This window comes from Pristis pectinata, chromosome 8 (assembly GCF_009764475.1).
Source record: "Pristis pectinata isolate sPriPec2 chromosome 8, sPriPec2.1.pri, whole genome shotgun sequence".
NCBI lineage: Eukaryota > Metazoa > Chordata > Chondrichthyes > Rhinopristiformes > Pristidae > Pristis > Pristis pectinata.
Genome location: NC_067412.1, coordinates 77,074,143 through 77,101,635, shown reverse-complemented (window position 1 = coordinate 77,101,635; position 27,493 = coordinate 77,074,143). Strand labels below are relative to the sequence as shown.

Genomic DNA, 27,493 nt, shown 5'->3' with positions numbered 1-27,493 from the left:
CCCAAGGTAAAATATGCATGTAGGAAAAAAATATTTAAAAGCCATCCCTCAAGGCTACTTTGTTCTTTTGAGTTCTCTGCCTTAATAAGTTGAAAACATTTTCATTAATGATTCATAGCCCTGCTCATAAGTTATTCTCCATTTTCAAATGTGTTCATTTCTAGCCAAAATGTTGTTCATATCAGTCATAGACTCCATTACAGAAAAATACTTTTTCAACTGCAATTCCAAGGTGCACCCAAGTGCTACCTTTTTAAAGTTGCACCTATCTCTTCACTCAATACTGATGTCATATTCTGACTAATAAAAGGTTACAGATATTAAAATTAATATTAAATTTAGTTAAGCACCCTCAAGGGATTCATCCTTGTAACATCAAACCTCTCTTGGGAGATCTTGTAACACTAGTAAATGCTTAAACTCTTCAAAAGGAGGAAATATTCTGGTCTCATGCCAGTATCTGTTCTCATTAAAGGACAGTTACATCAGCAGTTATTATTTTAAATTTCTTAATCTGGAAGCTGTTCAGACATTACCTAGGTCTGGTGTAATCTGCCAGAACTAGAACATTGGACATTTCGAAAATGTTGGTAAAATCCATTTCCCTTATTAACTTTCATGCTGCTTCAAAAACATTCTAAATAGGTTTCAATAATATATTTGATCTTCAGTGCTTCTTTCACATTTGAATTACATTGTTTTTTTATTTTTAGGGACATTAAATGAACACAAGTTGTTACTGGATTTACTTTTATTCATGTGCATGTGTAAATATACAATATATCCATGCATATCTCCATTCAATTTTCTGCATTTGTGCAAAACAAGACTGCCAACTTATCAACTGCAGCTAATAGATTACATATTAACTAATGCTTATGCTATGCCTGTGTCAATTTATATAACTGCACAGTTCAACTGAACTGCTTAGACTGGAATATTCATTAGTAATCCATTCTTTGCAAGCCAAGAGTTCATGTATTTATACAGTAGTGAGACCAGAAGTGGAAAGATTGTGGCAGAAATAGGAATCCATCGAAAAGATGCAAAATTTCTTTTGACATCTGTCCTGGAGTCAGGTTTCAGTTTATTTTCGTTGATCAAAAAAATAGAACTGCTGACTATATAATCTCAGATCCTTCAATGTGCCAAATATTTTATCACCAATTCCTCAGTGAATCCATTGTTCCACTATTTTCTTTGTCTTCAAACGTCAACCCAGGGACCAAAATTTATTTCCACGTCCTACAGGGCACTGAAGTAACTTAGGCTATTAGGAAGAGTATTACAGAGCTAAAGATTCCTCAGAACTGGCAGGATATTATAAATATGAAGTGACAAAGCACGTAATGCAGAAGTGTTTAAAACTGTTTATTTGAACAAAAGGATCTTTGAAACATACTTTAATATACAATAAATTTGAATTTTTTCAAAGGAATAAACTACAAACACAATAATGCAAACACCAAAATAAATTAAATTGCTTATGAAACAGCACACAGTTATATAGTCTCCTTAATAGAGTACGACATCCCAAGGTGCCTGTTAAAAAATATGGAACATGGCAAAATCTGGATGACTGTAACAATGTGGAATGAAGCATCCATAGTTGAAGCTGTATTTGTAATTCAGAACAGAAATTTAGGGCACTAGGACCATAGGGGAAACCTTTCAAACCCATCTTAGGGAAACTGTGATTTAAAATGCAAACTCCCACACAGCCAGCAAGGAACAAGTATTCAAACATAGCTGGAGTTCACGAGCATAGAAAGAGAGAGATTCCAACAGTCTGGATCTGGCACAGGACGCCAAATCTAACCCCAGAGGCAGAGGTCTTTGCTGGATGTCTGCACTGCAAGCAATATTAGCTTAACGCAACAGAGAAAGACAGGAGGCAACTGATTTCTGAAATGGAAATTGATTTGAGTTTAAATCTTATCACACACAAACTGGAGTTAAACAAAAAACAGTGATTCTGTTTCTTTCAGGGTTGAGGTAAGGAATTTTGATTTATTGTACTGGAAATTGATTTGAGTTTAAATCTTATCACATACAAACTGGAGTTAAACAAAAAACAGTGATTCTGTTTCCTTCAGGGTTGAGGTAAGGAATTTTGATTTATTGTACTGTTGAATACACTGTGTGCATTTAAGATCAAAATATGGATCAGTCACTTGATTGTAACATCTGTTGCTAATGTTTAACACAGCTGAATTCTGAGAACAAAGACTGTTTACTAAAAAGAAAATGACAATAGAATTCAGATGAATATAAAAGTTGAGGGAGAAACCCTCACTTTTTGTTCCTGGCAAATGCTAATTAAGTTATGATGAAATGAAACCATTAATTAAGGCAAAATTATCCTTTTTTCCACTTGAGAAGATCGTGGTCCATTGTGTAAGGCACTAGCGATAATTAAAAATGTAGAGAAGGTAAATGCTAAACTTGTTTATCCTGAAGTTTCTAGATTGCATAGAGATTAGAAAATCAAGGAAAATATGGATTGGAGAGGAATAAACACTTTCTAAACATAAAAATGACTAATCTCAATTGTATTGCTGGCTCCAGATGTGATACCATGTGGGTCAAACATGTTTCACAGAGTTATTTAAACGGAAGAACTGATTGACAATTGAGTACTAGGATAATACTTGTATTTCACTTTAACTGTTTGATTAGGAATTTGACACAGTGATCCATTTGAATTTGGAACAATACAAGAGAATAAGAGATTTGATCCGTCAAAATCCACACAATATGAATGAATGCAAAGTGAATTGCTGTGTTTGACTTAATCTCCAGATAACATTTGTGCTTGCAATGAATGTTGTCTTGCTTGCAGTTCATGCCAATAAGCATTACTCTCCATGAAGTGTGCAGGTTTGGTGTTTCTTACTTTCATTCTTTTACTTATGAATCAATACTATAGGAGGCTTTCTTTCTTTTTTGTTTCCCTGAAAGTTCTACCTTCTCAGATTAAAAAAAAAATTCTGAAAAAGCAAATGCACGTCTGCATCTGAAAAACAATGAATTAATTTCTTCAAAACATTATCACAAATTCCAGTGTTGAGTACAAACTAAAATGATATTGATTTACATTTCCCAGCTTTTCTGTTTAACTTAAGATGCACTTTAGTATACAAGAGAATTGATTGATACATCTTGTCTGATTAGGTTATACTCAATGCTGCTATTATTTCTTTATGCATGACTAAAAGAAATAGAAACAGATCAATTTTCTCATTGAAGAAAACTGCTTAGTAAACTTTTTTTGTTGATTATTTGGAATGATTATTTTTCAGTTTGACATCATTGTGCCAAAACTGACAAACAGTAACTGACTCTTCCTCTTCCCATTAAGAAGTTTGCTGCCCCCTTGTTCATGAAGAGGCAGCTCTTCAAATTAAAGGAGCACTGTTGATTCATTGTGGGGCTTGACAGGAAGAAGTTTCTGTGTTGGGGAATTTCAAGTTTCTGGTCCATTTTAGTAACAGAATATCCTGAAGATTTCAGTGTGTAGTGTAGCCATGTTGGCAGCAACTGCAAGTTCATACTATCCATGTGTTCATTCTCTCTTCACTTCTTGTCAGTGAGAATGGGGGTGGGTGGGGACGCAAGGGTGAGGTTCCTAATTTTATCTCCCGTTCATTATTCTCCCCTCTTACAGAAAATGAAACTTTTCTGAGTAGGATTTCACAGATGCCAACAGCAAATGTTACCATGTCTAAATTTCCATCCTTCGTGTACAAGCCCAAATAATAAGCAATGGTGAGCTATTGGTTACGGAATTCAACAGAGTTAAGACTGTTTTTATTCTCATCCAACACCCACAAACATGCACTATTCAGCCAGAGCCACTTGAAAGTGATCTGGAGTGAGAACCCAGGTTGACCTCTTCTTAGCTCAGGGACATTGAGCTCAGCTCATAGCTTCCTAGTGCTCCTTCAACCAAGATCAACTAATTCAGTGGAGACTAAAGACAGACAGAAAGCATTTCTGTATAATATTACTCAGTATCCGGTGGTGCTTTGACTTGCTGAGACATCAATTGTTAATCTTTACAAGTATTATTTCCTCTATTTTTTCCCTAGTCTCTGGTTTCTCTACACCACATGCTAACTGCAGCTGAGAATGCAGGTGGATGACCTGTGCCAGAGTTCTGTTCTGAACAGCTGTTTGGAGGTGAACAATTGCAGCCTAGAGACAACTCTTTCCAATTTACTTCCTCTCTCCTGGTGAGATAGAGCCTACTCTCCAATGAGATCCTCCAGCTTAAATATAAACCTGCACCTGTTATTTGTCAGCATAGCAACTAGGTAATTTCAACACAGGTAGAATCCCTTTAAGCATCAAATATATTTCAATGTGACAATGCTATTGCGAATATTCTCCAGCAAAAAATGAACTGCTTGAGGAACTCAGTGGGTGAGGCAGCATCTGTGGAGGCAGAGGGATGGTTGCGTTTCAGGTCGAGATCCTTGCGGAGGCAGAGGAATGTTGACCATCCCTCTGCCTCCACAGATGCTGCCTGAACCGCTGAGTTCCAAGAGCAGTTTGTTTTTTTGTTCCAGATTACAGCGTCTACAGTCTCTTGTGTCTCTACATGTATTCTTGGATGGCAAATTGGACTGTAAGTTACAGCACCATTATTGTCATGTTAACATAAAGTTAATAGAGAAATGCCAAAAGTGGTATCAAAACTACATGTAGAACCAGAAAAAATGGAAATATTCCAATAGGGAATTTAATTTATTTTATCTTGTTGAAACCCAAGATTTTATTTGCCATAAAAACCTTTAAACAGTAAGTGTACCAAGTAGAGTTTTCAGGATGAATGGTTCAAAGTATTGGGTCTACTTTAAAGTTGCCCTCATGTAATAATCCTTGCTACCCTATTTGAACCAAGACTCCAGCTACTGCCACCTTGAATAGAGCTGACCGTTGGTCAATCAAAACTTCCCATTTCAGCCACTGGCCATTTCAATATGAAAATCGGGGTTTTGTGATATAATTTGTAACTTCTGGGACAGGGCTGCTTTGTTAATGCCCTTTGGTTATGATAGCATTCAGGCCATCCTGTTGAATTAGTAATTCAGATGCTGGAGTTAATTATCTAATTCAAATTTTACTGTGGAAATATGAGAATGTAAATTCAGATATAAAATCTGGAATGGTATTTGGAAAAGTCATCCTGAAATATCAAAATGTCAGAAGAACCTCAAAGTTTACTAATACAATACATATGCTGCCCTCGCCAGCCTGATCTTTGTGTACTCAATTATGATTGATTCTTAATTGCTCTTGAAATGGTCCTCAATCCATTAAAAAGCAATATATCAAACAAACCCAACAGCCCATTGGATTCGAGCTGGATATTAAAGCAGGACACAACAACACATCTGGGCCAGTGGACCCTGCAGATTATTGCTTCCTACACTCTTGAGACTGTTACCAAAGTAAGGAGAACTGTCCCACTGTCTATTCAAAGAACAGCTTAATACAGTCACGGTCACAGAACTGACATTGTTGACTCTTCCATTGCCACCTCCAGGTATCTACTTCCACCAGCAGGATACACCCGCCAGAGCTGGGACAACTAGGAATATTGTCAGGATAGGTGCAACTCTATGCTGATGTTAGAGTCCATGAAGCCTCATGACTTCAGGTCAGATCTGGACAAGGAAATTTCATTACTATCAACTATTCTCCCTGTGCTGATGAATCAGTAGTAAAATGTTGGTCATAACAAGAACACATTATGTGTTATGTGTGGGTAACTCATTCTAGCTCCTCAGTCCCCCTCCCACCTCTACCCCTACATTACTACACATCTTGCTGGGCAACAATTCTCCTGCAACTTTTTTTTTAAGAAAGTGATTGGTTTACAATTATCTTATGTTGCATAACTTCATTATTACCCTGAAACTTGAGCATATTAGGCACACTGACATTTAGAGAGTAAGACATAATATTAAATGCAATGCACAATGCATTTGCATCACCTGCCTCTAAGTTGTAACAGCTGACTAGATATGCGTTATCAACTTCTGGTCAAATTACTAACATGAAATCATGGTTGACTGAATGACTACCTGCCCTTTACAGTGACAAACACCCAGCAGGTCAGTCAGTATTTATGGAGAGAGAAACCGAATTAAAGTCAATAACCCTGTGTTACAACCTGTTTTAATGAAAGAGCATTAACTTGAAACATTGTTGGTTTTGTAATCCTCTGTTCCCCCACCCACCCTGCTTTCAAGATTCTCTAGCACACATCTCTTTAATCCTATCAAACCTTTAGTTTGGCTATTACACATGGTAAAAGGAGGGTGATGCTAGGTTTGTGCTAGCCTGCCAAGTACTTTCAGGGAAGCTACAGGTTACATAAAAGATAAAGCTGCTTCTGTTCATCAGTAGGTTTTAAAACCTCAGGCACAACAATGAGAACAGTCATCATCATTTATCCATCCACCATGCTAATCGTCGAGCCAAGCATAACCCAAGGGGTAGAAGTCATACAGAGAATCAATTCTCCAAAGGATAGAAAACAATGAAGTAAAAAAAAACCTTTTGTTTGCACATATGTGATATTGATATCGTATAGCCTTTGTTGAGACTGAAGCCCTTGCCAGACAGCTCACAAGATATCAGTTTAAGAATATCAAGGACAGGAAAATGACTTACTAGCTCCCCTGGAATTCAGGCATACAATAGAAGGTTCTCCATCTACATCCCTTTCAAGATTTCATCAAATGCTCCCCTCTTTCAAAGTTAGAGTATTCCCTGAATACACTTAACTGTGAATTCCTATGGGAGGGCTTTTGTTAAGAAATTTCTTTACCCAAAGGGCAGTGAATCATTATTGATATACTCAAGACAGAGACCGATAGATTTTTAGATATTAAGGGAATCAAGGGAAATGGAATAAGTATAAGAAAGTGGCACTGAGGTAAAAGGTTGGTTTGAATGGTGGAGTAGACATGAGAGTCCAAACGGCCTTCTCCTGCTTCTATTTCATATGTTCATACATTTTTTTTTGAGTGAAGGAATTTTGAAGAGTTATAAAATCATTACACTTACACCTGTAATTTCCTGATTTATATTCTGCCCATTGCTCTTCACACACTCCCCTATATGGGGTATCCATTTGTGTGGCTAAAACAATATTTTAGAATCAGATGAAAAGATAAAATGCAGATATTCAAAACCATGAGATAGTTTGAGGTGATAAATACTGGGCTTTAAAAGTGAGGAATAGCTTGGAAACATAATGGGGATCATGAAAGGAATTTTCTGCACAATAGATTATTAACGTATGGGTTGCATTACTATGACTAATTGATACAACTAAGGCAGGAACTGAAATCATATTAAAGGGCATGATAAAAGAATATGGATTCAGAATTAGAGTGAAAACCTCCGGAAGTGACAGTCACGCTGACATAGGCTTCATGGATCAAATGGCAATTTTTAATTAAAACTGGCTGCGTTAAGATTTGTTCTGCTAACTGCTAGTTTACCCAGAGAGTGGTTGGGGCATGGAATGCACTGCCGGGGGCGGTGGTGGAGGCAGGTACATTGGTCAAATTCAAGAGGTTACTAGATAAGCATATGGAGGAATTTAAAATAGAGGGATACGTGGGAGGAAGGGGTTAGATAGTCTTAAGTGAAGTTTAAAGGTCGGCACAACATCATGGGCTAAAGGGCCTGTATTGTGCTGTACTGTTCTATGTTCTCTGTAATGTCATGAGAGAATGATGATACATGGCACAGGTAGTGAGATGATAACTAATGCTCAAAGTTCCAGGACAACTGTACTCTTCAGTTCTGTTCCTGTAGGAGAGTAGCAACAGCAGTTTGTCTGTCCCTCCTGCCTCAAGATACGTTGGGAAATGTACATCAGGGCAACAATATCAGCTTGTCAAAAGTCAGCTATATAACTACTTAGCCACATGCCTGACCGTGGAAGATATGAGAAATGAGAGAAACAGAACTACAAATTTTCTTATAATAAACTAAATTTTGAGCAATTGATTTGAAGAAGGAGTTTAACTTCTGTGGAATTTTTTCTTAACCACAAGTTTCCATGAGAAGAAAAAATAGTTGGTTACATATTTGTGATATGTATAATCATTACAATATGACAAATCATTCCGATGCAAGCATTTGACTCGAAGGATATTTAGAATTTCTTCCAGGTCCTTTTTTGGGTTTGGTAGTATGACTCATAATGCACACAATTTATCTAGCACAAACCCAAACCTTATAAACTAATCAAAGAATCAGGTAAGCACTTAGACAACTTACTAGATTGACACTGGGTAAATCAATTGACCTTTGCAAACCACGGTTTCAGATGGGCATAAATCTGACTGAGTTTCCACTCAATTGCTACAAAGAAAAGGAGGGTACGACTATCAAGTGACAGGTGGACAGGGATGGGTGATGATTCCTTTGGCGTTAGCTGAACTATTCACCAGTTAGACTTGTATATGATCTATGTAATTTTGTACTTGACAAATTGCCACAGGTGAGTTCTGGAGGGCCATCAATACCTGTGAAACTTGGCTTACATAATTAGTGCATTTGGGCAAGGAGTGGGGAATATAGAAAAGAAAATACTTATCACAGTAAGATGTTACTTTTACGTCCAATATAATGTATACTATGGGTAAGTATGTTGTACCAATCAGAACATGTTATAATTAGTATGGTGTATATCACAGCATGTTACTTAGAGGCCTGGGATATACAAGAACATGCTAAAGTACGGCTTAGACTGAACAGTGAGAGAAGTTTTACAACCCTAGCAACTGCAAGAATGAATAGTGCAGAGCCACAATTATGGATTTATGCATATCAGAAATATTTTGGTATCTTTTTGAAGAAAAAATACTGGGACGTAAAAAGTTTCCCTGTTCTTCTTCAAGTGTCATGGAATATTACTATTGCAGAAGGGACCTCTATTTAATATCTCATATGAAAGACCACACTCTGGCACTGTAGAATTTCCTTGGTACCATGCTAATATACTGAACCAAAAACAGAAAATAAAACTAGAGTTCTCTTTATCCCAGCTGGCAATGTTTAGTTCAGAAAGCACCCAACGTAACTATGATGGGACTACAAAATCAGACTGCATGACCAGATGGTTCAAAACAGTTCAATTCCACTGACATTTGGACAACCATCAGTATGCATTGATGGTAACAATTTCATGAGCTCATTTTCTGTGGAGCCAACTTCACTTTACAGTAAGATGATTATTGATCAATTTCAACTTAACTTTTTAAATCTGATTCTCAAATCCTTTGATTTCCCTGATGCTCAAAAACTTATTGATCTCAGTCTTAAATATACTCAACAGCTAATCATCCGTAGCTCAGAGGTAGAAAATTCCAAACATATCAGCATTAATCACAGCCAGATCAAATTAGCATGAATTAGCTATTACACAAAGCTCCAAAATGCCACATCAACCAAACCCAGTGTTATCCAATGAAATAGATGGAAAATAAAATTCCCTCAACACTCCCTCTAGCAAAAGTGGATTCAAATCCAGTTCCTAATAGTAAGCTTCTTGGCAAAATTTGTACTTTTTTCTTAATATCATTTCAATCCAACTGGTAAGATAGCAAAGTTTATCTAATAAACTAAAAGTAAAAAATAGATAACTATTGAGGGCAACTCTGCAGTGGTAGAACTGATCTTGGAAAGAAAGTCACACATTCACACACAGTGCAGAATCATAAAATTATGAAGCGACACAGCCCAGGAATCCTGTGATGGCCTTTTGTAAAAAAAACAATCCAATTAAGTACCATTTTACAGCTCCTTACACAAAGTCTTGCCTTTCATTTCCTTCGCACTTTTTTTTCCTTCCTTAAAACAAAATCGATTAGCAATTTCTATTCGTTGCACAAAAAAATCCACTTAAAATGTAATTAAAAGTTCAGAAAGATTTCTAAGATTAATTTTGTTGGATCATATAGAAGCTAAAATAAAATCTGGGCTTTGAAATAAGATATATTTCAAGCTGTATAATAATTTAAGTGTTTCTTTATACGTTTGTTAGAAATTGAAAAAGGATAAGATTCCAATTAAGTTGTCTTTGTATGAAAACTGAGAGGCTTATTATTTTTGATTTTACTCCAGTTGACAAATTAAAGACAAACAAATAACCGTTGTATCAGAATTTCATTCTCTGCCGGCATTTGTAGGTGGGTAGTATTATTTTACAACAGCTGTGGCTTTCGTGGAGTTAGTCAGTCATATTAGGCGATTAATATAATCAGTGATTTGAATACCAATGTTACATTATTCAAATGTGGAGATGGACCAGAGAAAATATGAATCAAAGATTATGGAAGTCATGAAGGGAGACAAAAGAGAAGCACAAGGACATAAGTATGGAATATTGGACAAAAGAGAGAAGGAGAAAATAAAAGGTAGAGAAAAGAACAAGGAACAATAAACCAGGAAGCAAAGACAGATGAAGAATATATTGTTAAGTGAAGGAAGGAATATACATTCAAAAAGTAGTGGCGTGATAAAGGAGGAAAGAACATGAAGGCAGATGAAATTCTCTGAATTGAAAAAAAAGCCCTGATAATTTGAAGTAATTCAGATGACCAACATAATAGGTTAAAATGACGTCTTTCCAATAATTTGTCCTCTGCAATGAAAATCAATAAAATATTACTTAGTGTGAATGTTTACCCATAGACAAACACAAAGTGGAGCAAACCTGATGAATGCCTTAATGCTGTCCTGTGGTGATTTAATTAAGAAAATACTTTACAAGAAACACTATCACTATTTCTATAAACAAAAAAAAACCGGTTTTGTTAAACTTAGTAAGAAAGGGCTGTTGCTCAGGACAATAATTAAGTTACTTGGGGCAAAAAGCAATAAGAGTATTGTGGCAGGATTTACTCTATGCATTTATGAATTTAAAAATAGCTGTTACAACAGCTTAATAATAGTGAATATTTCAGAAAATCTATGATGCCTGTTTTAACTTAAGAATTAACTTTTAGGTTTTTGGCAAAGCATTGTTTAATTCTTAGTTTTCATATAAAACTGGAGTGTGCAGTAAGTGTATATCCTCCCACAGAATAATTTCAGGATTGTTATAAAGTGCAATACAGATGCCTAATTTATCCATAAACACATTCAGATATTATGAATCTTTTAAAAGGGACCAACACTAGACTCAAATCCAAATAACAGAGAGGGGGTTAATTTTTTTCCTGACAGAGGGAAATGAAGAAAAAGTACTTAGAATGCTTTCATTTTTAAGATACAGATTTGAGGTGTTCCTCAACAATCCCAGTCCCTACGCCTTCAAAGACCTTAAGGTGTAGGGGCCAGGCTTGGTGTGGAATAACTCAAGCAAGTAAGTTGTTGAGTTGCAAGTTTAATTGCTTATTCTCACACAACTTTCTGGATTCATGTTAACTGTCCTTTATGGACTTTATTTCCTCCCAAAAGGCCATTTCCATATTGTATTTCCATCTCATTTACTCCTTTTACATAGTTACACTATTCCTTCCCTAGTTTCAAATGCAGGAACATAAATACTAGACTGAGAAAAGATAATCTCTTCCATGCAGCTTGCTTCCATTGAAGATTATTTTAAACTGGTGTTTCAGAAGGAATGTTTAAAACCATTCCTAACTTTTCACTCAATTATTGATGAGGAATACTTTATTTTCCTTCTGTGCTTTGATATTTCATTTAATATCTTAGTATAAAATTTAAATTAAATTTTTTAAATTTTATTTACAGCGTGGTAACAGGCCCTTTCGGCCCAACGAGTCCGCGCCGCCCATTTTAAACCCCCAAATTAACCTATCCGTACGTCTTTCGAATGTGGGAGGAAACCGGAGCACCCGGATGAAACCCACGCAGACACGGGAGAACGTACAAACTTCTTACAGACAGTGACGGGAATCGAACCCCGATCGCTGGCGCTGTAATAGCGTCGTGCTAACCGCTAAGCTACTGTGCCGTTAAACCAAGTCAGATGTATTAATTAACAACAATTGAAATAGCCTTAATTTTGTCAAAAGGCATTTTTGAGCATACACTCACTGATTTACAATGTTCCATTTGTGCATACTTGTTTTCTTTGTCACTCTAATCAAGTTATTTTAAAATGATAACTTCTGGTGTCCCAAGTTATAATGGAAACTGACTGTGCCAATTTGTATTACTGCAGTTACACCAGTACTATTTGCCTAATTCTTTTAATTATAATAAAAGCAAAACAGTCAGCATTTGATAACATTACTTTGTGAAATTAACAGCAACTTCAGGGGTTCTACACATGAATAATTAAACAATTGCTATCAGTGATTAAGAGCTCCTCCTGTTTTGCGGCCTTCTCTGCCACAGTCAAGGAAAGTCAATGAATTAACAAGAGCTTCAAACACTTACCAATTCATCTTGCTGTAGTATGAGATGCAATGCTGCATTTTTTTTGCATGACGTGCAAGTGACATTTTAATGGCACAGTGAGCCATAGTTAATGCTTAGCAAATGCTCTAGCTACTAAATAAATTTAAGCATATGATTACATTTCCTAGGTAAATATTATAAAATACAAGCGATTTAAAAATAATTTTATAAATTTTAAGGCTTATGATATTTCTGTTTCTATCTTAAACTTACCTGTAAATTTAAAATCAGTATTTAGAGTTGTGGAAAATGTTCAATTTTTAAATAAAAATCATTCTTTTTCCTCCCTGGTTTGCTGTCGATGAAAATTCTTCTTGAATTTACCTGCTCAGCTAGTTTATCCCATTACAGTTACTGGATTCCATGGACTGGTGCCTGGTACCAAACGACTTAGGAAGGGGGCTGGTGAGGGGAGTGCAATATCACAGATATCACAAGATCTTTGTGTGTTGATTTCTTTGAACTCAGCAGAGAGTGCTAACTTCAAAATCTAGATCATTGGACCACTATGACTTTACATCTCCCAAGTCCTTAAGCCGAGTAAATAATCTCTTAAATGCTAACCAAGTGAATTAAATCACTTTGTAAAAAAAACCTTGCTTCCTCACCAAGTTGATTAAGGGATCAAAATCAATTCATGATTACATTATAACAGTAATAAAATATTTTTCTATGTCTTTGCTTATCTTCATAAATGTTCTTACCTCAAGATGTCAGCCAGTCAATAGCCAGGCTTGGACTTTTCCCGAGGAGAAGGCACTTCAGTCTGAACCTAGCCTGTTTTTGCCTAAGTGTGATTCCACCAGGTTTACAGAAAGGGCATTTTTCTTTAACCTCCAACACTAAGGCCCAAGAAATTAGACTCTCATTCCTTTTTCATAACTAGAATAGAACCATTAACTGGGTCCTCCTGAATGCACAGCGCCAGAAGCATTTTTGCAAAATACGTGGGCACAAATTTCACTGGTTATGTGGCGGAAGCATCTACATAGACAGGGAGGAAATTGTTTGGAACATAAATCACTGGAAAGAAATGACTACAGATGAAGAGGGATTGTGTTCAATAAAACTTAGCTACTTTCTAGAAATGCAAGTAGCTTTCAGGGATCTTAGAGTACTTCATGGAAGCATGGCTTTCATGATATAATGGACTGTATTGTTGTATTACTGCTTTTGTGATGTTGGATACAAATGTAGATGTAGAACTGAATGCAAGAAACAGATCATGCATCTAAGAAGATGGCAGTGACCCATGTTAACTGGTCCGCTATCCTTCTCTCCCCCATCTACACACTTCTGAGTTACTAGAAATGGTCAGCAAGGGTTTATTAACAGTCGTAATTTATTGAGAGCACAGAACAAAAGGTATATGTAAATTTTGTTTTCCAAATCATTTGAAGTAAAGATAAATGAAGTAGCGGAAGAAAATGAAGCAGATGGCCAAACATCATTACCACTATGTCCAATAGCACTGAATGCACACTGTGTGGAAAGATCACAGGAAAGCATGCTTACCATTGGTTCTCCTAATGTTGTAATCCTTTGAGATCTTCAACAGGCAGCAAAGCCATTCCCAGTACAACAGACATTTGCTTCAACTGTGGGGGAGTTTTGCCAATGCTAAAATTTACCTAGCATTTTATGGTTAACCCCATAGACTTTTTTTTTTACAGTTCTATGTTCATCATCCAGCTGAAAAACCCATCCTGTTAACAAGCATTATTCATATCACTGTCTAATCCCAGTTCCATGCTACAACTTCATCAAATTAAAAAATTCCCCCATTATAAAATACTAATCTCGTTCTTATTGCAAAGCTAATCAAAGGGAAACATTCCATAATTAATCTGTTGAATTCAAAGATTGATTTGGTTTCGGACTGTAGCCAAGTTTCTAACTTTGCCAGTATGATCTATTCCAAAGTTTTCTTACTGGAACGCTGATGCAGTACAGATTTAAATGGTGTTTAAATGTGTAAAAATTTAAAAATTTTAAATGTGAGACACTGTGATGCAGTGTCTCCCATTTAAAGGATTATTCTTTGCTCCTTCCCAACTTGTTTTACTTACTGGAATAATTAATGGACAATAGCCCATCTGTATATGCCAGATAAAAGAGATTTAATAATATTTTTTCCAGAGGAAGGAGAACACAACCATAGCAACTTATCTCTCACACCATTGTGCTGACAATCGGCCAGATAGAATTCCTTAACTAGTCACAGTAAAACCATCCAGAGAAGTGAAGAACCGACAAATTATTTCCAGTGCACTATACACCCTCCCAAGCTCAAGAGCAGTCTTTCAACCATGCAAATTTCAAAACGTATGGCAAGATCAAATACTGTGTGAACATTAAAGGATGGAAACTAGAAAGTGAACTTTTCCCACATACTTAGAAAAAAATGGATGTTTCAAGTCAATAAAACAAATGATGTTTTATCACTTTGATATGGTTCCAATTCTACCCTCTGATTGATGAGATGAAGATTATCCATGTATTTGTTTCTGATGACTCTAAGTCTCAAAAATATGAGTGATGAGAAACCAGTTCTCTGTGGCCAACGACCACAGGACAACATTTGCCACAATTCAAAACCACTGGCATTAATTTATCCCATTCACGTCAACTGTCCACACATGTTCGCTTGCGTGGAAGACAGTTATTTCATCCTGGTGAAGCAAGAGTGACTCTACTGGAGGCATATTTAAAATACAATTAATCCTTTCATTGGTTGTGTGTGATTAATAATGCAAGAATCAATAATTAGAAAAATAGGGGGAGAATTTGTAACACAAATTTTCCATCTACTTCATTCCCAATGTAACATTTTTGATCAGGTTTTGCAAAGCCAATAGCATTGCTTGATAGCTTGCAATTAATTATACCAAAAGTACATGATTCAGATGTCCAAGCAAACTTTCCATGTGGTTCTGCCAATTTGGCACTCATATCTGCCCATCCCTGGAAAATGGGTATTAAAGGACGCTGGTATGTACTTTTTCCAGAAGAGTATTTAGACAGCCCTATAGCAAGACTGGTATTAGCATCTTGATGCCATCAGCAAATCATCTTTCTCTGTTTCCTTTCTTTTCCACTTAATTAGTCAGAAGGATTTGTGTCAAACCCTCTGATGAAGCTTCCTTTTAAAAAGACAACAATACTACAAAGGCCTCCCAATGGGAAATTCTCTTTACTTATATTAGATTGCATTAAAGAGAGGCTGCCTCACTTCCCAGCAGCTGACCACACACAATTACAGAACTTTCTACTTGCTAATGATCATCCAAAACTAACATAATCTCCATAATCAGCAGGTAGTTAGACACAGAGTGTTTCTCCCCAGGATATTGGCAACCAGCATGCACATGAATTTGAACAGACAGTAACAACATCACCCTCAGTTCCCCCTCCAGCACCACCTCTCAGACACTGCAACATCTTTCTATTTATGTGCAGCCTGAAGTGTTTTTGTTTGTAGATTTACTGTCTTTTAAGAAGGCTGCTTAGTTTTTTTATATATATACAAATCCCCCAATCCAGATTCCGTCAAGAACTCATCCAGATCCCACACAGTCAGTTTATCAATGGTCTGTCAAATGTTAACAATGCAGGACCTAACAGCAGATCAGCAATCCAATTGGAATGTCTACCTTCCAGCAATTAACAGCAGCAAAAGACCCAACAACAACCATGTTATTCATTCTTCAAGTTACTCAGCAACTGCATTTTCTTCCTCTGGGACAATATCCCATACTGTTCCAAGACAAGCTTCCAAAGAACAAAGAGCCTTCTTAATGCAGGAACACTGCAATTGGAATTGTGACAAGGATCAGGATGTACCTTCACAAAGTGTGAGCCATTCTACTGAAGGGACACCTTGATCAGAAAATCCAACAATAGTCACTTTATACCAGGGTCACCTCATCTGTGGCCTTTTCAGGATGAGATGAAATGATGATCACTATCACCAAAATGTTCACCCACTGAGAGATCTGACACCTGACCAGGTTCAGTTCCAATATCAAGTCAAGCACAGCCTCTCCTCTTGTAGGTCTATCTACGTACTGTGTCAAGAACCCTTCCTGACACACCTAACAAACTCCACCCCATCTAAACCCCTCACTGTCTGGAGATGCCAGTTGATGTTTGGGAAACTAAAATCCCCCATCACAACAACTCTGTTATTCTCACACCTTTCTAGGATCTGCTTCCCTATCTGCTCCTCAATAACCCTGTCACTATTGGGCAGCCTATAAAAAACACCCAGTAAAGTTATCGACCCCTTCCTGTTCCTAACCTCCACCCACAGAGACTCTGTAGGCAATCCCTCCACAACGTCCACCTTTTCCGTAGCCGTGACACTATCTCTGATCAACAGTGCCATTCCCCCACCTCTTTTGGGAACCTGAGGGGAAACTTCTTCACTCAGAGGGTGGTGTGAGTGTGGAACGAGCTGCCAGCAGAAGTGGTAGATGTGGGTTCAATTGCAACACTTGAGAAGTTTGGATAGGTACATGGATAGGAGGGGTTTGGAGGGATATGGTCCAGGTGCAGGTAGATGGGACTAGGCAGAAGATCAGGTTGGCATGGACTGGATGGGCCAAAGGGCCTGTTTCTGTGCTGTAGTGCTCTATGACTCTATAACTCAAACAGCCTGCCCTCAGAACAATGGTGGCAACAATAAAAGCTGCTGCAACAAAATAACTGTTGATGGTCATGAGGACCCTGCAAAGATTACCCTTCTCACACATCCTGATAACCCCAAACAACGGGAGCTGTAGAGTATTCATGGTGTATGCATTATAAAGAGACTCTTGGATTCTCTGCCAGAAAACACCGAGTGGTTTGACAAGACTTACCAGGATGTCCAGGAGCTAATTAACTGCAAATGCAAGGCATTCTTGACTAGGAAACTGCAACACATACCTAAAGGCTGTCCAGCAACACACTGATAACCATAACATGGGTGGATTCTTCAGTGTTGTCAAGGTTCAAACACCCAAGGACCCACCCCACCAAATTCAAGAATGGAGGCAAAAATATCAAGGAAGTCAGGACTCGCTGAAAGGGACACCTTGAAGAAATCTTTACCCATGACTGTGTCCTCAACATGAATGTCCTCGATGCCATCCCAAATCAAACTATTTGCACCTGGGAGGAGGAGGAGGAGGACATTCCTGGGGATCTCAAGGATGCTGTAATTTTGACCATCTTTAACAATGGAGACAAATTGGATCGCAGTAATTACAGAGGGATTTCTCTGTTGTCTGCCAGTGGCTGAAGAGTTCCTTCCTAAATTGCACAGTAGATTCCTCCATTTAAAGACACAGTGGGCTTGGCCCTCACCATGCAAGGAAGGAGCAACAAGTAAACAGTTTTTTTTAACCTTACAGAAATCTTTGACTTTGTTAATTGACTATGGAATGTCTTTCTGAAAGCTGAATGCCCTTAGGAAATTTGCCTCCTTCCTATATCTCCTCCATGACAGCATGTAAATGTTTGTCTTAACCAACCCAGTATCAGTCCAAACTGTTGTCAAGCAAGATTTTCTCAGACTTATTTTTTTGCCGCAATGCTATGCCTCACCTCCAACAAGCTTCCTGCTGGAGTTGAGCTAATTCACAGGACAGATAGAAACTGAGACTGATGTCACCTCCAATCCAGAGCCATGGCCTTTCCAAGCTCGGTCATCAAAGCTGCAGTATATAGGCGACAGTTATGTATGCACACTCTGAAGATCATCATCAACTCGTCCATTGAACCACACAAAAGAATGGGGCTTACACTAAACATCCAGAAAATAAAGGTCCTTTACCAACCTGCCTCTGCTGTGTAACAGCATCTCTTCACTAAAAGGACCCACAATAAGCCCCTAGAAAATATGGACCACTTTGCACAACTCAGAAGCCACCTCTCAGCAAAGATGAAACTCATCATCTTCACTGCCTGAGGAAAAGCATTTAAAGATCAAGACCTCAAACCTGGAACCAAGTGCATAGGAGGCAGCAACCTGCCCCCACCCAAAGAGGTTGCTGTCACTGGTTCATTTATCCCACAAATCCACTGGTGGGACAGCAACCTCTCCCAATCCATCAGTCCCATTTTCTGGACTCTTACAGCATTCCAAGGTCTGTCACAGCAGGAAATTGTCATTATGGACAGAGGTAACGATTCAAGGATGTTTTCAAAGTCTCCTCAAAAAAAGCCTAATATCCCCGCCAACTAATGGAAATCCTTGGCCCACCAGCTCAAAACGGAAGACAAGCATTTCAGATGGCATCGAAAACCTTGAGTCCATTCACTGAGAGCACGTAGAAGCCAAGTTTAAACAAAATCTCAAGCTGTGTTCCACACACCCACCCTACCAAATGCCCACTCTGCTTGTGGCAGAGTCAGCCTCTTCAGCCACCACAACACTCAGAGGACTTGAGTGGGAGTGAGTCATCCTCAACACTAAGAGATTGCCAGAAGAAAATGACGACTTGGCACCCTTATTTCATTCAAACAGATCAGTCTTCCTCTGAACTGCTTGCCATCAAAGTTTGACTAATCATATTGTCCTGAAGAAGACAAATCACTGTCCAAGTGATGCCTTGGACTCAAACTTCTCATAATGGATCATCTTTCACTCAGTCAATTCAACAAACCTTCCTCTTTAGGAACACAATCCTGGCTTAATTCTCACAAATGCTTTACAGGTCCATTTCTCAACTTCATGGTGGCCTCCGCAAGTGCCTCTGTAAACGACAGCTCCTTCCCTAGTATCTCATTGCAATTCTGATGTACGTGACCTATTTCACTTGCTGCCTGTGGTAAAATACATTTGCCCAGCTCTCACTGACAAACACCTGAACAGTCAACACTGCAAATCTCTAGCTCTCAAAGGATTTTCTCAATGTTCCCAATGTCAATAAATGTATATTCTTTATTGCTATAGACTATTCTTATTGTAAAGTCACATTTGGAATATCACATTCCCTTTTAAGCAATTTTATCATGACACTTGGCTTTATGATTGCATTGATTACTTTCCTGACCTTTCTGGCATGCAACATCTATATTCTGGCCAAAATGCTGCTTTATCTTCTTCTGGTAAACTCTTATACTTAACTACTTAACTTTTCTTTCAGTCCAAGTTCCACATTCTTCATCAGATAGACTGTCCTTGTACTCTATCCACAATGGTTTCAGTGTACACCTGCCCTCATGGTGTGAGCTACCAATATTCACATCCAGGGTTGTACCTTCTCTCAGGGCTGTAAAATAGCCGTGTCTCATAACCATTTTGTTGGATCTGGAACTTGTGACCCTGACCTGCCAGGGTCCACTTGCTGGAGATTTCTAGGTGGCCCTCAAGCTCACCTGACCAGTACTCACTTTGGGCGGGCCAGTGAAACCCAAAGCATGACTGGCTCCTGGATCTCTGCCTCCTATTTGCTACAATCGCCTTTTTAAAAAAAAGTTCTTCAAGCCAAGTGATTCTACACAATTTATGCTCATGATGGCTGATGCACACCAAGGGGCCGTAACTAAATAGACAACTGGCCACCAACTGTTCACCCCCTCTACAACTCAAGGCGTCTCTTTTGCATATGTGCTCAAACTGGCTTGCTTCATCTTAGCAGAAAGTGTTTGAGATATTTTAAATACACAGTCTGGCCTAGAACAGGCCAACGTGCCACATTCCTGATGTGCACGTGTAGGTAATTCCTTGACCAATAAGTTGACATTATCTTTATCATCCTCAGGTGTGCAATATGAACTATTTCCACTCCTCATTAGGTGATTCTACCATGTATACGATGGCCACCAGGAAAATGTCAATCCTTCACCCCATGCGTCTGAGGCAATGAGGATTACCGTCTTTGCTTGTGGTTACTTTCTTCAGGCACATGCACCCCCATAGAATGTACCCTACCCTGCGACACTGGGTGACTTCAAACAGGTGGTCTGAGGCAGGTTGACTCCCTTAATGTCCATGGCAAGGCCTCCTACCTTTTGCACCCAAGTGACTTGTAGGCCTTCCCACCTTTTGCACTGACACGACCTATTAGTTTCCCTGCAAACACACTTGTTGTGGTCACGTGCTTCAGCTGGGAAGAAGACAACCATGGCACCAGTACTATTTCTGTGGGCTTATTTCTTGCTTGTACCTCAGTCCGAGTGAAACTCTCACTTATCTTAAAGGCATCTCCATAGTGGTTGCTGTTCTGCAAGCTTCCTCCAATTTTCTCATCGTCAGTCTGCACACCAAGTGATCCCACAACACCCACCTGAAAAAGTCTGGAAATTGCACCTCTTTGTCAGTGTCTTTGGCCTGACTAACCATCCTATTGGTGTGTTAGGACCCATGCAGTGGTACAGCAGCCAATGAAAGTGTTGGCAAAGATCTCACTGCTGTTCCATAATTTGCTTTAAGAAAATAAATAAATTCCTATACTTAGTCTATGCATTTGCCACTATTTTGGCTATGGACAGCCATTTAAGACAACAGGGAGTAATGAGCAAAATAAATGTTTAAGTTTCTCCATTGGTTCTGTTAGTTACAAAGAATGTTTGCTTGGTCAGACTCCACAAAAATATGAAGTTTAATTTCACTCTAATCTCTTAGAAGCAACAGTCAAGTGCCTGCAGGCAAAAATAATTAGGCTTCATAAACAGGAAAATATTTCATTTTGCCGAATGTAGTTTCAGCTTTTCTCCCAGAACTTTACTCCCACCTACAGGAAAGCAAACATATTACAGGTGACTATAGATTGGTTTTGTCTCTGATTCAAAGTCCAGTCTGGGAGACCATTGAAAACCAATTCTGCTCGCTAGTGCATTGGTCCCATTCAAACAAATGAATCAAGACCGCCATTAAATGCGAGACAAAGAAAAGCTATGAACCTATCAAATGTTCATTTACACAATTCATTTTATGACAAAATTCCAAATTTCTTTTCACATTTTCCTGATGACCAGTTTACACCAACAGAGCATTTTCTTGCCAACTTAAAAATCTACATTAGTTGAGTTTTTTTAAGCAACAAAAAGGCAGTAAACATACGAAATCTCAAAGAGCAAGATAAACCAAGAGAATCCATTAAAAAATATTTTTACTTTGAGATGTTATAGAACTGAGGCAAAAGAGTAGTGAGGTCATGGACCATATCTGGATTACATAAGAGGAGGTGCTGGCTGTATTGAGGCAAATTAAGGTGGATAAATCCCCAGGGCCTGACAAGGTGTCCCCTCGGACCTTGTGGGAGGCTAGCACAGAAATTGCAGGGGCCCTGGCAGAAATATTTAAAACATCCTTAGCCACGGGTGAGGTGCCGAATGACTGGAGGATGTTGTTCCATTGTTTAAGAAAGGCTCTAAGAATAAGTCAGGAAATTATAGGCCAGTGAGCTTGACATCAGTCATGGGTAAGTTATTGGAAAGCATTCTAAGGGACAGGATATACAAGTATTTGGATAGATAGGGTCTGATTAGGGATAGTCAACATGGCTGTGTATGTGATAGGTCATGTCTAACCAATCTTAGAGTTTTTTTTTGAGGAGGTTACCAAGAAGGTTGATAAAGGAAAGGCAGTGGACATTGTCTGCATAGACTTTAGCAAGGCTTTTGACAAAGTCCCGCATGGGAGGCTGGCCCAGAAGGTTAAGTCGCTTGGCATTCAGGATGAAGTGGTCAATTGGATTCAACATTGGCTTGGTGGGAGAAGCCAGAGCGTGGTAGTAAATGGTTGTCTCTCTGACTGGAGGCCTGTGACTAGTGGTGTGCTGCAGGGAATAGCACTGGGTCCGTTGTTGTTTATCATCAATATTAATGATTTAGATGATAATGTGGTAAACTGGATGATACCAAGATTGGGGCCATAGTGGACAGCAAGGAAGGCTATCAAAGGCTTGCAGTGTGATATTGACCAATTAGGAAAATGGGCTGAAAAATGGCAGATAGAATTTAATGCAGACAACTGTAAGGTGTTGCACTTTGGGAGGACAAACTAGGGTAGTACTTACACACTGAATGGTAGAGCTGAGGTGTGCAGTAGAACAAAGGGACCTTGGAATACAGATCCATAATTCCTTGAAAGTGGTATCACAGGCAGATAGGTTCATAAAGGGAGCTTTTAGCACATTGGCTTTCATAAATCAGGTCACTGAGTACAGGAGTTGGAATGTTATGTTGAAGTTGTACAAGATGTTGGTGGGGCCGAATTTAGAGTATTGTGTGCAGTTCTGGACACCTACCTACAGGAAAGATATCTCTAAGCTTGACCGATTGCAGAGTAAATTTACAAGAACGTTGCTGGGACTTGAGGACCTGAGTTGTAGGGAAAGGTTGAATAGGTTCGTACTTTATTCCCCAGAGTACAGGAAAAAGAGGGGAGATCTTATAGAGATAAACAAAATTATGAGGGGTGTAGATAGGGTGAATGCGTGCAGGCTCCCTCCCCCCCCCAGGCTGGGTAAGACTAGAACTAGAGGACATAGGTTTAGGGTGAAAGGTGAAATATTTAAGGGGAATCTGAGGGGAAACATCTTCATTCAGAGGGTGGTGCGAGTGTGGAATGAGCTGCCAGCAGAAGTGATAGATGCAGGTTCAACTGTAGCATTTAAGAGAAGTTTGAATAGGTACATGGATGGGAGGGATTTGGTCCAGGTGCAGGTAGATGGGACTAGACAGAAGACCAGGTCAGTATGGACTAGATGGGCCGAAGGGCCTGTTTCTGTGCTGTAGTGCTCTATGACTCCATGATCGTTAAGCTTCACGAAAACCAGTGAAGCATAATTAAACTAAATGGTAATTTCTATTGCAAACACGTTTCTATAGTGATCTCAGTGGCAGTTTGCAGAGTATTACAACATAGAATAATCATTAAATACCAGCAACCTATTTTAACAGAAAAGTTGTACAGTAAATTGTTAAAAGTACTATGCCAACTATTTGTGGTGAAATCTTTTTGAACTGTGGCTAAATGTGAAATAGTGTGCTAAACTTTAGTTATACAATTTGTGTTATGTAGTACATGGAATGATTGTGTGTAGTTAATCCATTTGATTGATAACATAACCATAATCATTACAAAAGTCTTCAACCTGCTTCCATGGTTGCAATATGTACAAATTCTTGGACCTGATTTGTGATAAGAGATCAGTTGTTTTTCCCCTGCTTCACAAAATTGATTATCTACTTGTAAGTAGTCTAATAACATATAGACACCTTGTGTTATTAAAGGACCCTTGAGTAAGTCTGCCTTCTTCTTTACTGTAACCTGTGATCCTTTGATTTTCTTAAATGCAAAAATGTTTTCATTGTCATTATTGACAAGAACTATATTTCTTCTATTTGAGCAGGACACCAGTTTTCACAATGGGCCAATTAAAGATCCTACTGGTTATTCTGTATTTTGCCAACCAGTCCCGGGTATCTAACACACACTCGAATACGACCTTGAACAAGCAGAAGATACCAGTGTTCCTTCCCCAAGAAACAGTGAAGCTAGGCAAACCACGATTTTCTGCCAAAGCCAGACTGGAGCTGATGACCCACTGCAATGCAGAGTGCCTGTGGAGAGAAGCTCACCCAACCTTAGAGGATTTGAAGGAAAATCTCTCTTTTGAAACAGTTTACACCAATGGCACTCGAACCCTTACCAGGGTGGACATCTCTGGCTTTGACTCCGACTCCCTGCTCTCAGAAAAGTACACCTCACGCCGATCACGGCGCAAGCGGCAGATTTTTGGGGTGGACGGCAGATTTGATATTCGTGGAAAAAATTTCCTGCTCAATTTTCCATTTTCTACAACAGTGAAAATCTCCACTGGTTGCACAGGCATCCTGGTATCAGAGAGACACGTGTTAACTGCAGCCCACTGCATCCACGATGGGAAGGATTATGTCAAAGGAGCAAAAAAGTTAAAGGTTGGGTTTTTAACAGAGAATCTCAAAACCCAGTTGCCAAAAGATTCAAAGCATCCACCAAAATTCTTGACAAGGTGGTCACGTGTCAAACGCACACAGGTTCCAAGGGGCTGGATACGTTCTCAGAACCAACTCAGTATGGACTATGACTATGCTCTGCTGGAACTGAAGAGGCCTCATGACAAGCCATACATGGAGCTTACAGTAATGCCATCTCCAGCCCAAGTGGCTGGCAATAGAATTCACTTTTCTGGATTTGACAGCGACAGGCCTGGGCAACTGGTGTATCGATTTTGCCCAATCATCAATGAGACGCCTCATCTCATTTACCAGCACTGTGATGCCCAGCCAGGTTCCAGTGGTTCTGGTGTGTATGCTAAGTTGTGGTTGCCAGAGAAACACAACTGGGAAAGGAAAATTGTTGGAATATTTTCAGGCCACCAGTGGGTGGATCTCAATGGGGTGCAGCAAGATTACAACGTGGCAGTCCGCATCACACCACTGAAGTATGCACAGATCTGCTACTGGATCAAAGGGAATTACAACGAATGTCATTCCAATTGAAACCCTTAAAATATCACAAGGAAAAGCAAGATGCCCCTTCCATTTCAAACAGTCAATACAAAATTTCATTCCCTACACATTGGTTTGTTAAAGAAGTGTTATACAAGATCACAGAAGGTTGGGCCTACCCTAAAGGCATTTCTCAGAGATGGAGGTTACAGTTGAGGTTGGGGAATTTTACATCAAGTCTTGGTATGTCCAGTTTAAGGTTGCCAAGTTTAAAAGTAAACATCTTGGGATAGAGGAAGAGCCACAGTCAAGTTCTCACTTTTTTTTTCCAGTTGATCATAGCAATTAATTGAAAATTGATGTTCAGTAGTAAAATTATGAATCAAGTGGAATTCATTTTAAAATTCAAACATTTGTTAGTAATGAGTTTTAATTTAAAACAATTTCCAGGGTCACCAAGTAAAGGGGTTTTACTCTGGTTAAAGATAGTAATTAATAGCAACCCAAGTCCTGGAAAACCTAATGGCTGAAGTTGCTTTCTTTTCTGGTTACAGAGAATAGTTCTCTCTCTAATTTGCATAGACTTTGTGAAGTAAATCACAAAGAGATGGAGAAAAGGAAAATCAGTGGGAAAAAAAAATATACATTTAGAAATCACTCCCAAGACCATTTTCCCCAATGTCATTTGTTAAGCCATGCCTTTTTTGCCTGCCATTTTGCTTAAAAAGTTGCCATCTTCCACCTACTGTTCTATGGTGTAACAAGAGCCAAATACACAAAGTTAATTTTATTGCCTTTGATGCAGGTACTTTTTCCTCCAGTTTGATCAAAGCCCCCATCCACGTTTAAGAGCTGCTTTGATAGTATTTATTGTTGCAGTGTCCAAACCCAGAGTACTTTAGGCAATGCAAGATGAATTAATAACAGAGGGAAATGGAAACACCAAAAATCTACAAGGTTAAAGTACCTGTGGGGAGGAAGAAAAGGGATGATTCCAGCATTGACTCTTTTGAAACACTAAAAATCATGGAAAGGGGCAGCAATAGCAGACCGATGCTACGCAGAAATTTTCAGCATTCCTACTTGCTACCCCAAGGCTTACTGTACACCAAGAAACAGGCCCTTACTATCACATACAGGGCCCATCAGATCTGTAAAAGGCTAGATTCCTTGCAGCAGCAAATTGTGGGAGATATCTGCTGTTGGGAAGAGTAGCATTATTGAAAAGACTATTTTTATTATCTTGCCAAATTTTCTAACAGCAGTGGTTCACTGTGACTTTACTTAATTGGCTACCAACTTGCACCACTGATGATGTAGGGGCAGAGCTATTTTGTTAGCTAGCCTGATCCCAGGAATTCTTACTGATACTGAGCAGATGCAGTTAAGGAGCTGTATAGAGGCGACTTCAGTCCATTGCTGCTCTAATTTCCCCACGTGTAAATTCAAATGCAAGATTCAGAACGGGCTGAACCCTCACTGTACAATGCCTAGAGAAATAGAGATCCATTCCAATACTGCTCACTCACAATTTGGAGGAGAACCACAGAGATCCATGATCTGAATTCCCTTCTCACTTTCCCTACAGAGGCAAGGCTGAGACCTGCAAAACATGATGAATAGGACTCACTGCTCATCAATCTGTGCCACACCACATAGGTGCTGCAATAACAAGCGACTTTTCTTTTGATCAATCCCTATGTTGTGGTAAATAGTCAGAAGAGAGGAAAGGAGGAAAGAGAAAACTAGACTTAAACTAACAAGGCTATTGCTTTTAATTCATCTTCATTCAAGGATTGGACATACTTCAAATTTATGTCTCATCACAGTAATTGGGCACACTTATTACTGTTTATTATTGGTGTTCAACATAGTATGACAGGCTGAGCCAGATTACTCACATAGTTTTCATTGAGACTCAGTAGCACCAAACAGTGTAAAGTTACTTAACAAGACATCACAAGGATTTTATTTTAAAAAGTACACTTCTTCAGCAGTTTCTCAACTCCTGTTTTGAAAACAGTATCATATTTTATCTAAAATTCTATATAGATCCCAGTGCCCATTCTGGTCCTAAAACTTTACAGGAGGAGGTACAATTGTACTCACCGGCAAATAAACTCACTTCCCAAGATAGACCAACGTAACTCCTTATCAGCCAAGAAAAACATAGACCTTTCCCACCCAGGCTTCTATCCATGATGACCTCGAGACCATGACAATGATACCTCCTACCTGTCAAGTGCTAGCAGGTGGCCATCAGGCTGCCCAATCTTTGCCAGCCAGCAGTTGATCAGCAGACTCAGTTTTAAGCAGGCAGCTAGTGGGAGGAAACAATGCCACATGGAAGGTAATACAAAGGTTAGGAAGGTTGACATCGTTGAACCTTGCCCACCTGAAACCTATTCCCAATTAACAACCTCCACTTAAGAGATATTGAAAATTCAATTTAGAGATGGGTGAGTTTAATCACTTACTTTCAACACTATAAAACAGCTAATTTAAAAATATTACTAATGAAAGTATTTTCTTCAAATATTTTGACTGTCACTTGATTTGCCATGAACTTGTTAAAATTGTTTTGTTTGGAATGAAATGAAGC

At 38.8% G+C, this 27,493-nt stretch overlaps 1 protein-coding gene across 3 annotated transcripts; it reads left to right on the top strand.

Moving 5' to 3' along the window:
• Positions 1 to 1,681: 1,681 nt before the first annotated feature.
• LOC127573262 (serine protease 23) lies at positions 1,682 to 25,189 on the top strand. 3 transcript variants are annotated; one of them, XM_052021307.1, is made up of 3 exons: positions 1,682 to 1,995; positions 5,552 to 5,665; positions 23,811 to 25,189. In XM_052021307.1, the coding sequence occupies exons 2-3, from the start codon at positions 5,628 to 5,630 to the stop codon at positions 24,940 to 24,942; spliced, it is 1,170 nt and encodes a 389-aa protein (XP_051877267.1). In that variant the 5' UTR covers positions 1,682 to 1,995; positions 5,552 to 5,627; the 3' UTR covers positions 24,943 to 25,189. The 3 variants fall into 3 exon arrangements, with proteins under 3 accessions (XP_051877267.1, XP_051877269.1, XP_051877270.1); XM_052021309.1 differs by lacking the exon at positions 5,552 to 5,665 and having other exon boundaries at positions 1,686 to 1,995; XM_052021310.1 differs by lacking the exons at positions 1,682 to 1,995; positions 5,552 to 5,665 and adding an exon at positions 2,020 to 2,103.
• The last annotated feature ends 2,304 nt before the right edge of the window (positions 25,190 to 27,493 follow it).

Coding starts and splice junctions, on each gene's coding strand:
- LOC127573262 (XM_052021307.1), top strand. CDS start 5,628: ATGCTGATGTTAGAGTCCATGAAGCCTCATGACTTCAG. Junction 5,666..23,810: donor ATGAAGCCTCATGACTTCAG/GTCAGATCTGGA, acceptor CTATTTGAGCAG/GACACCAGTTTTCACAATGG.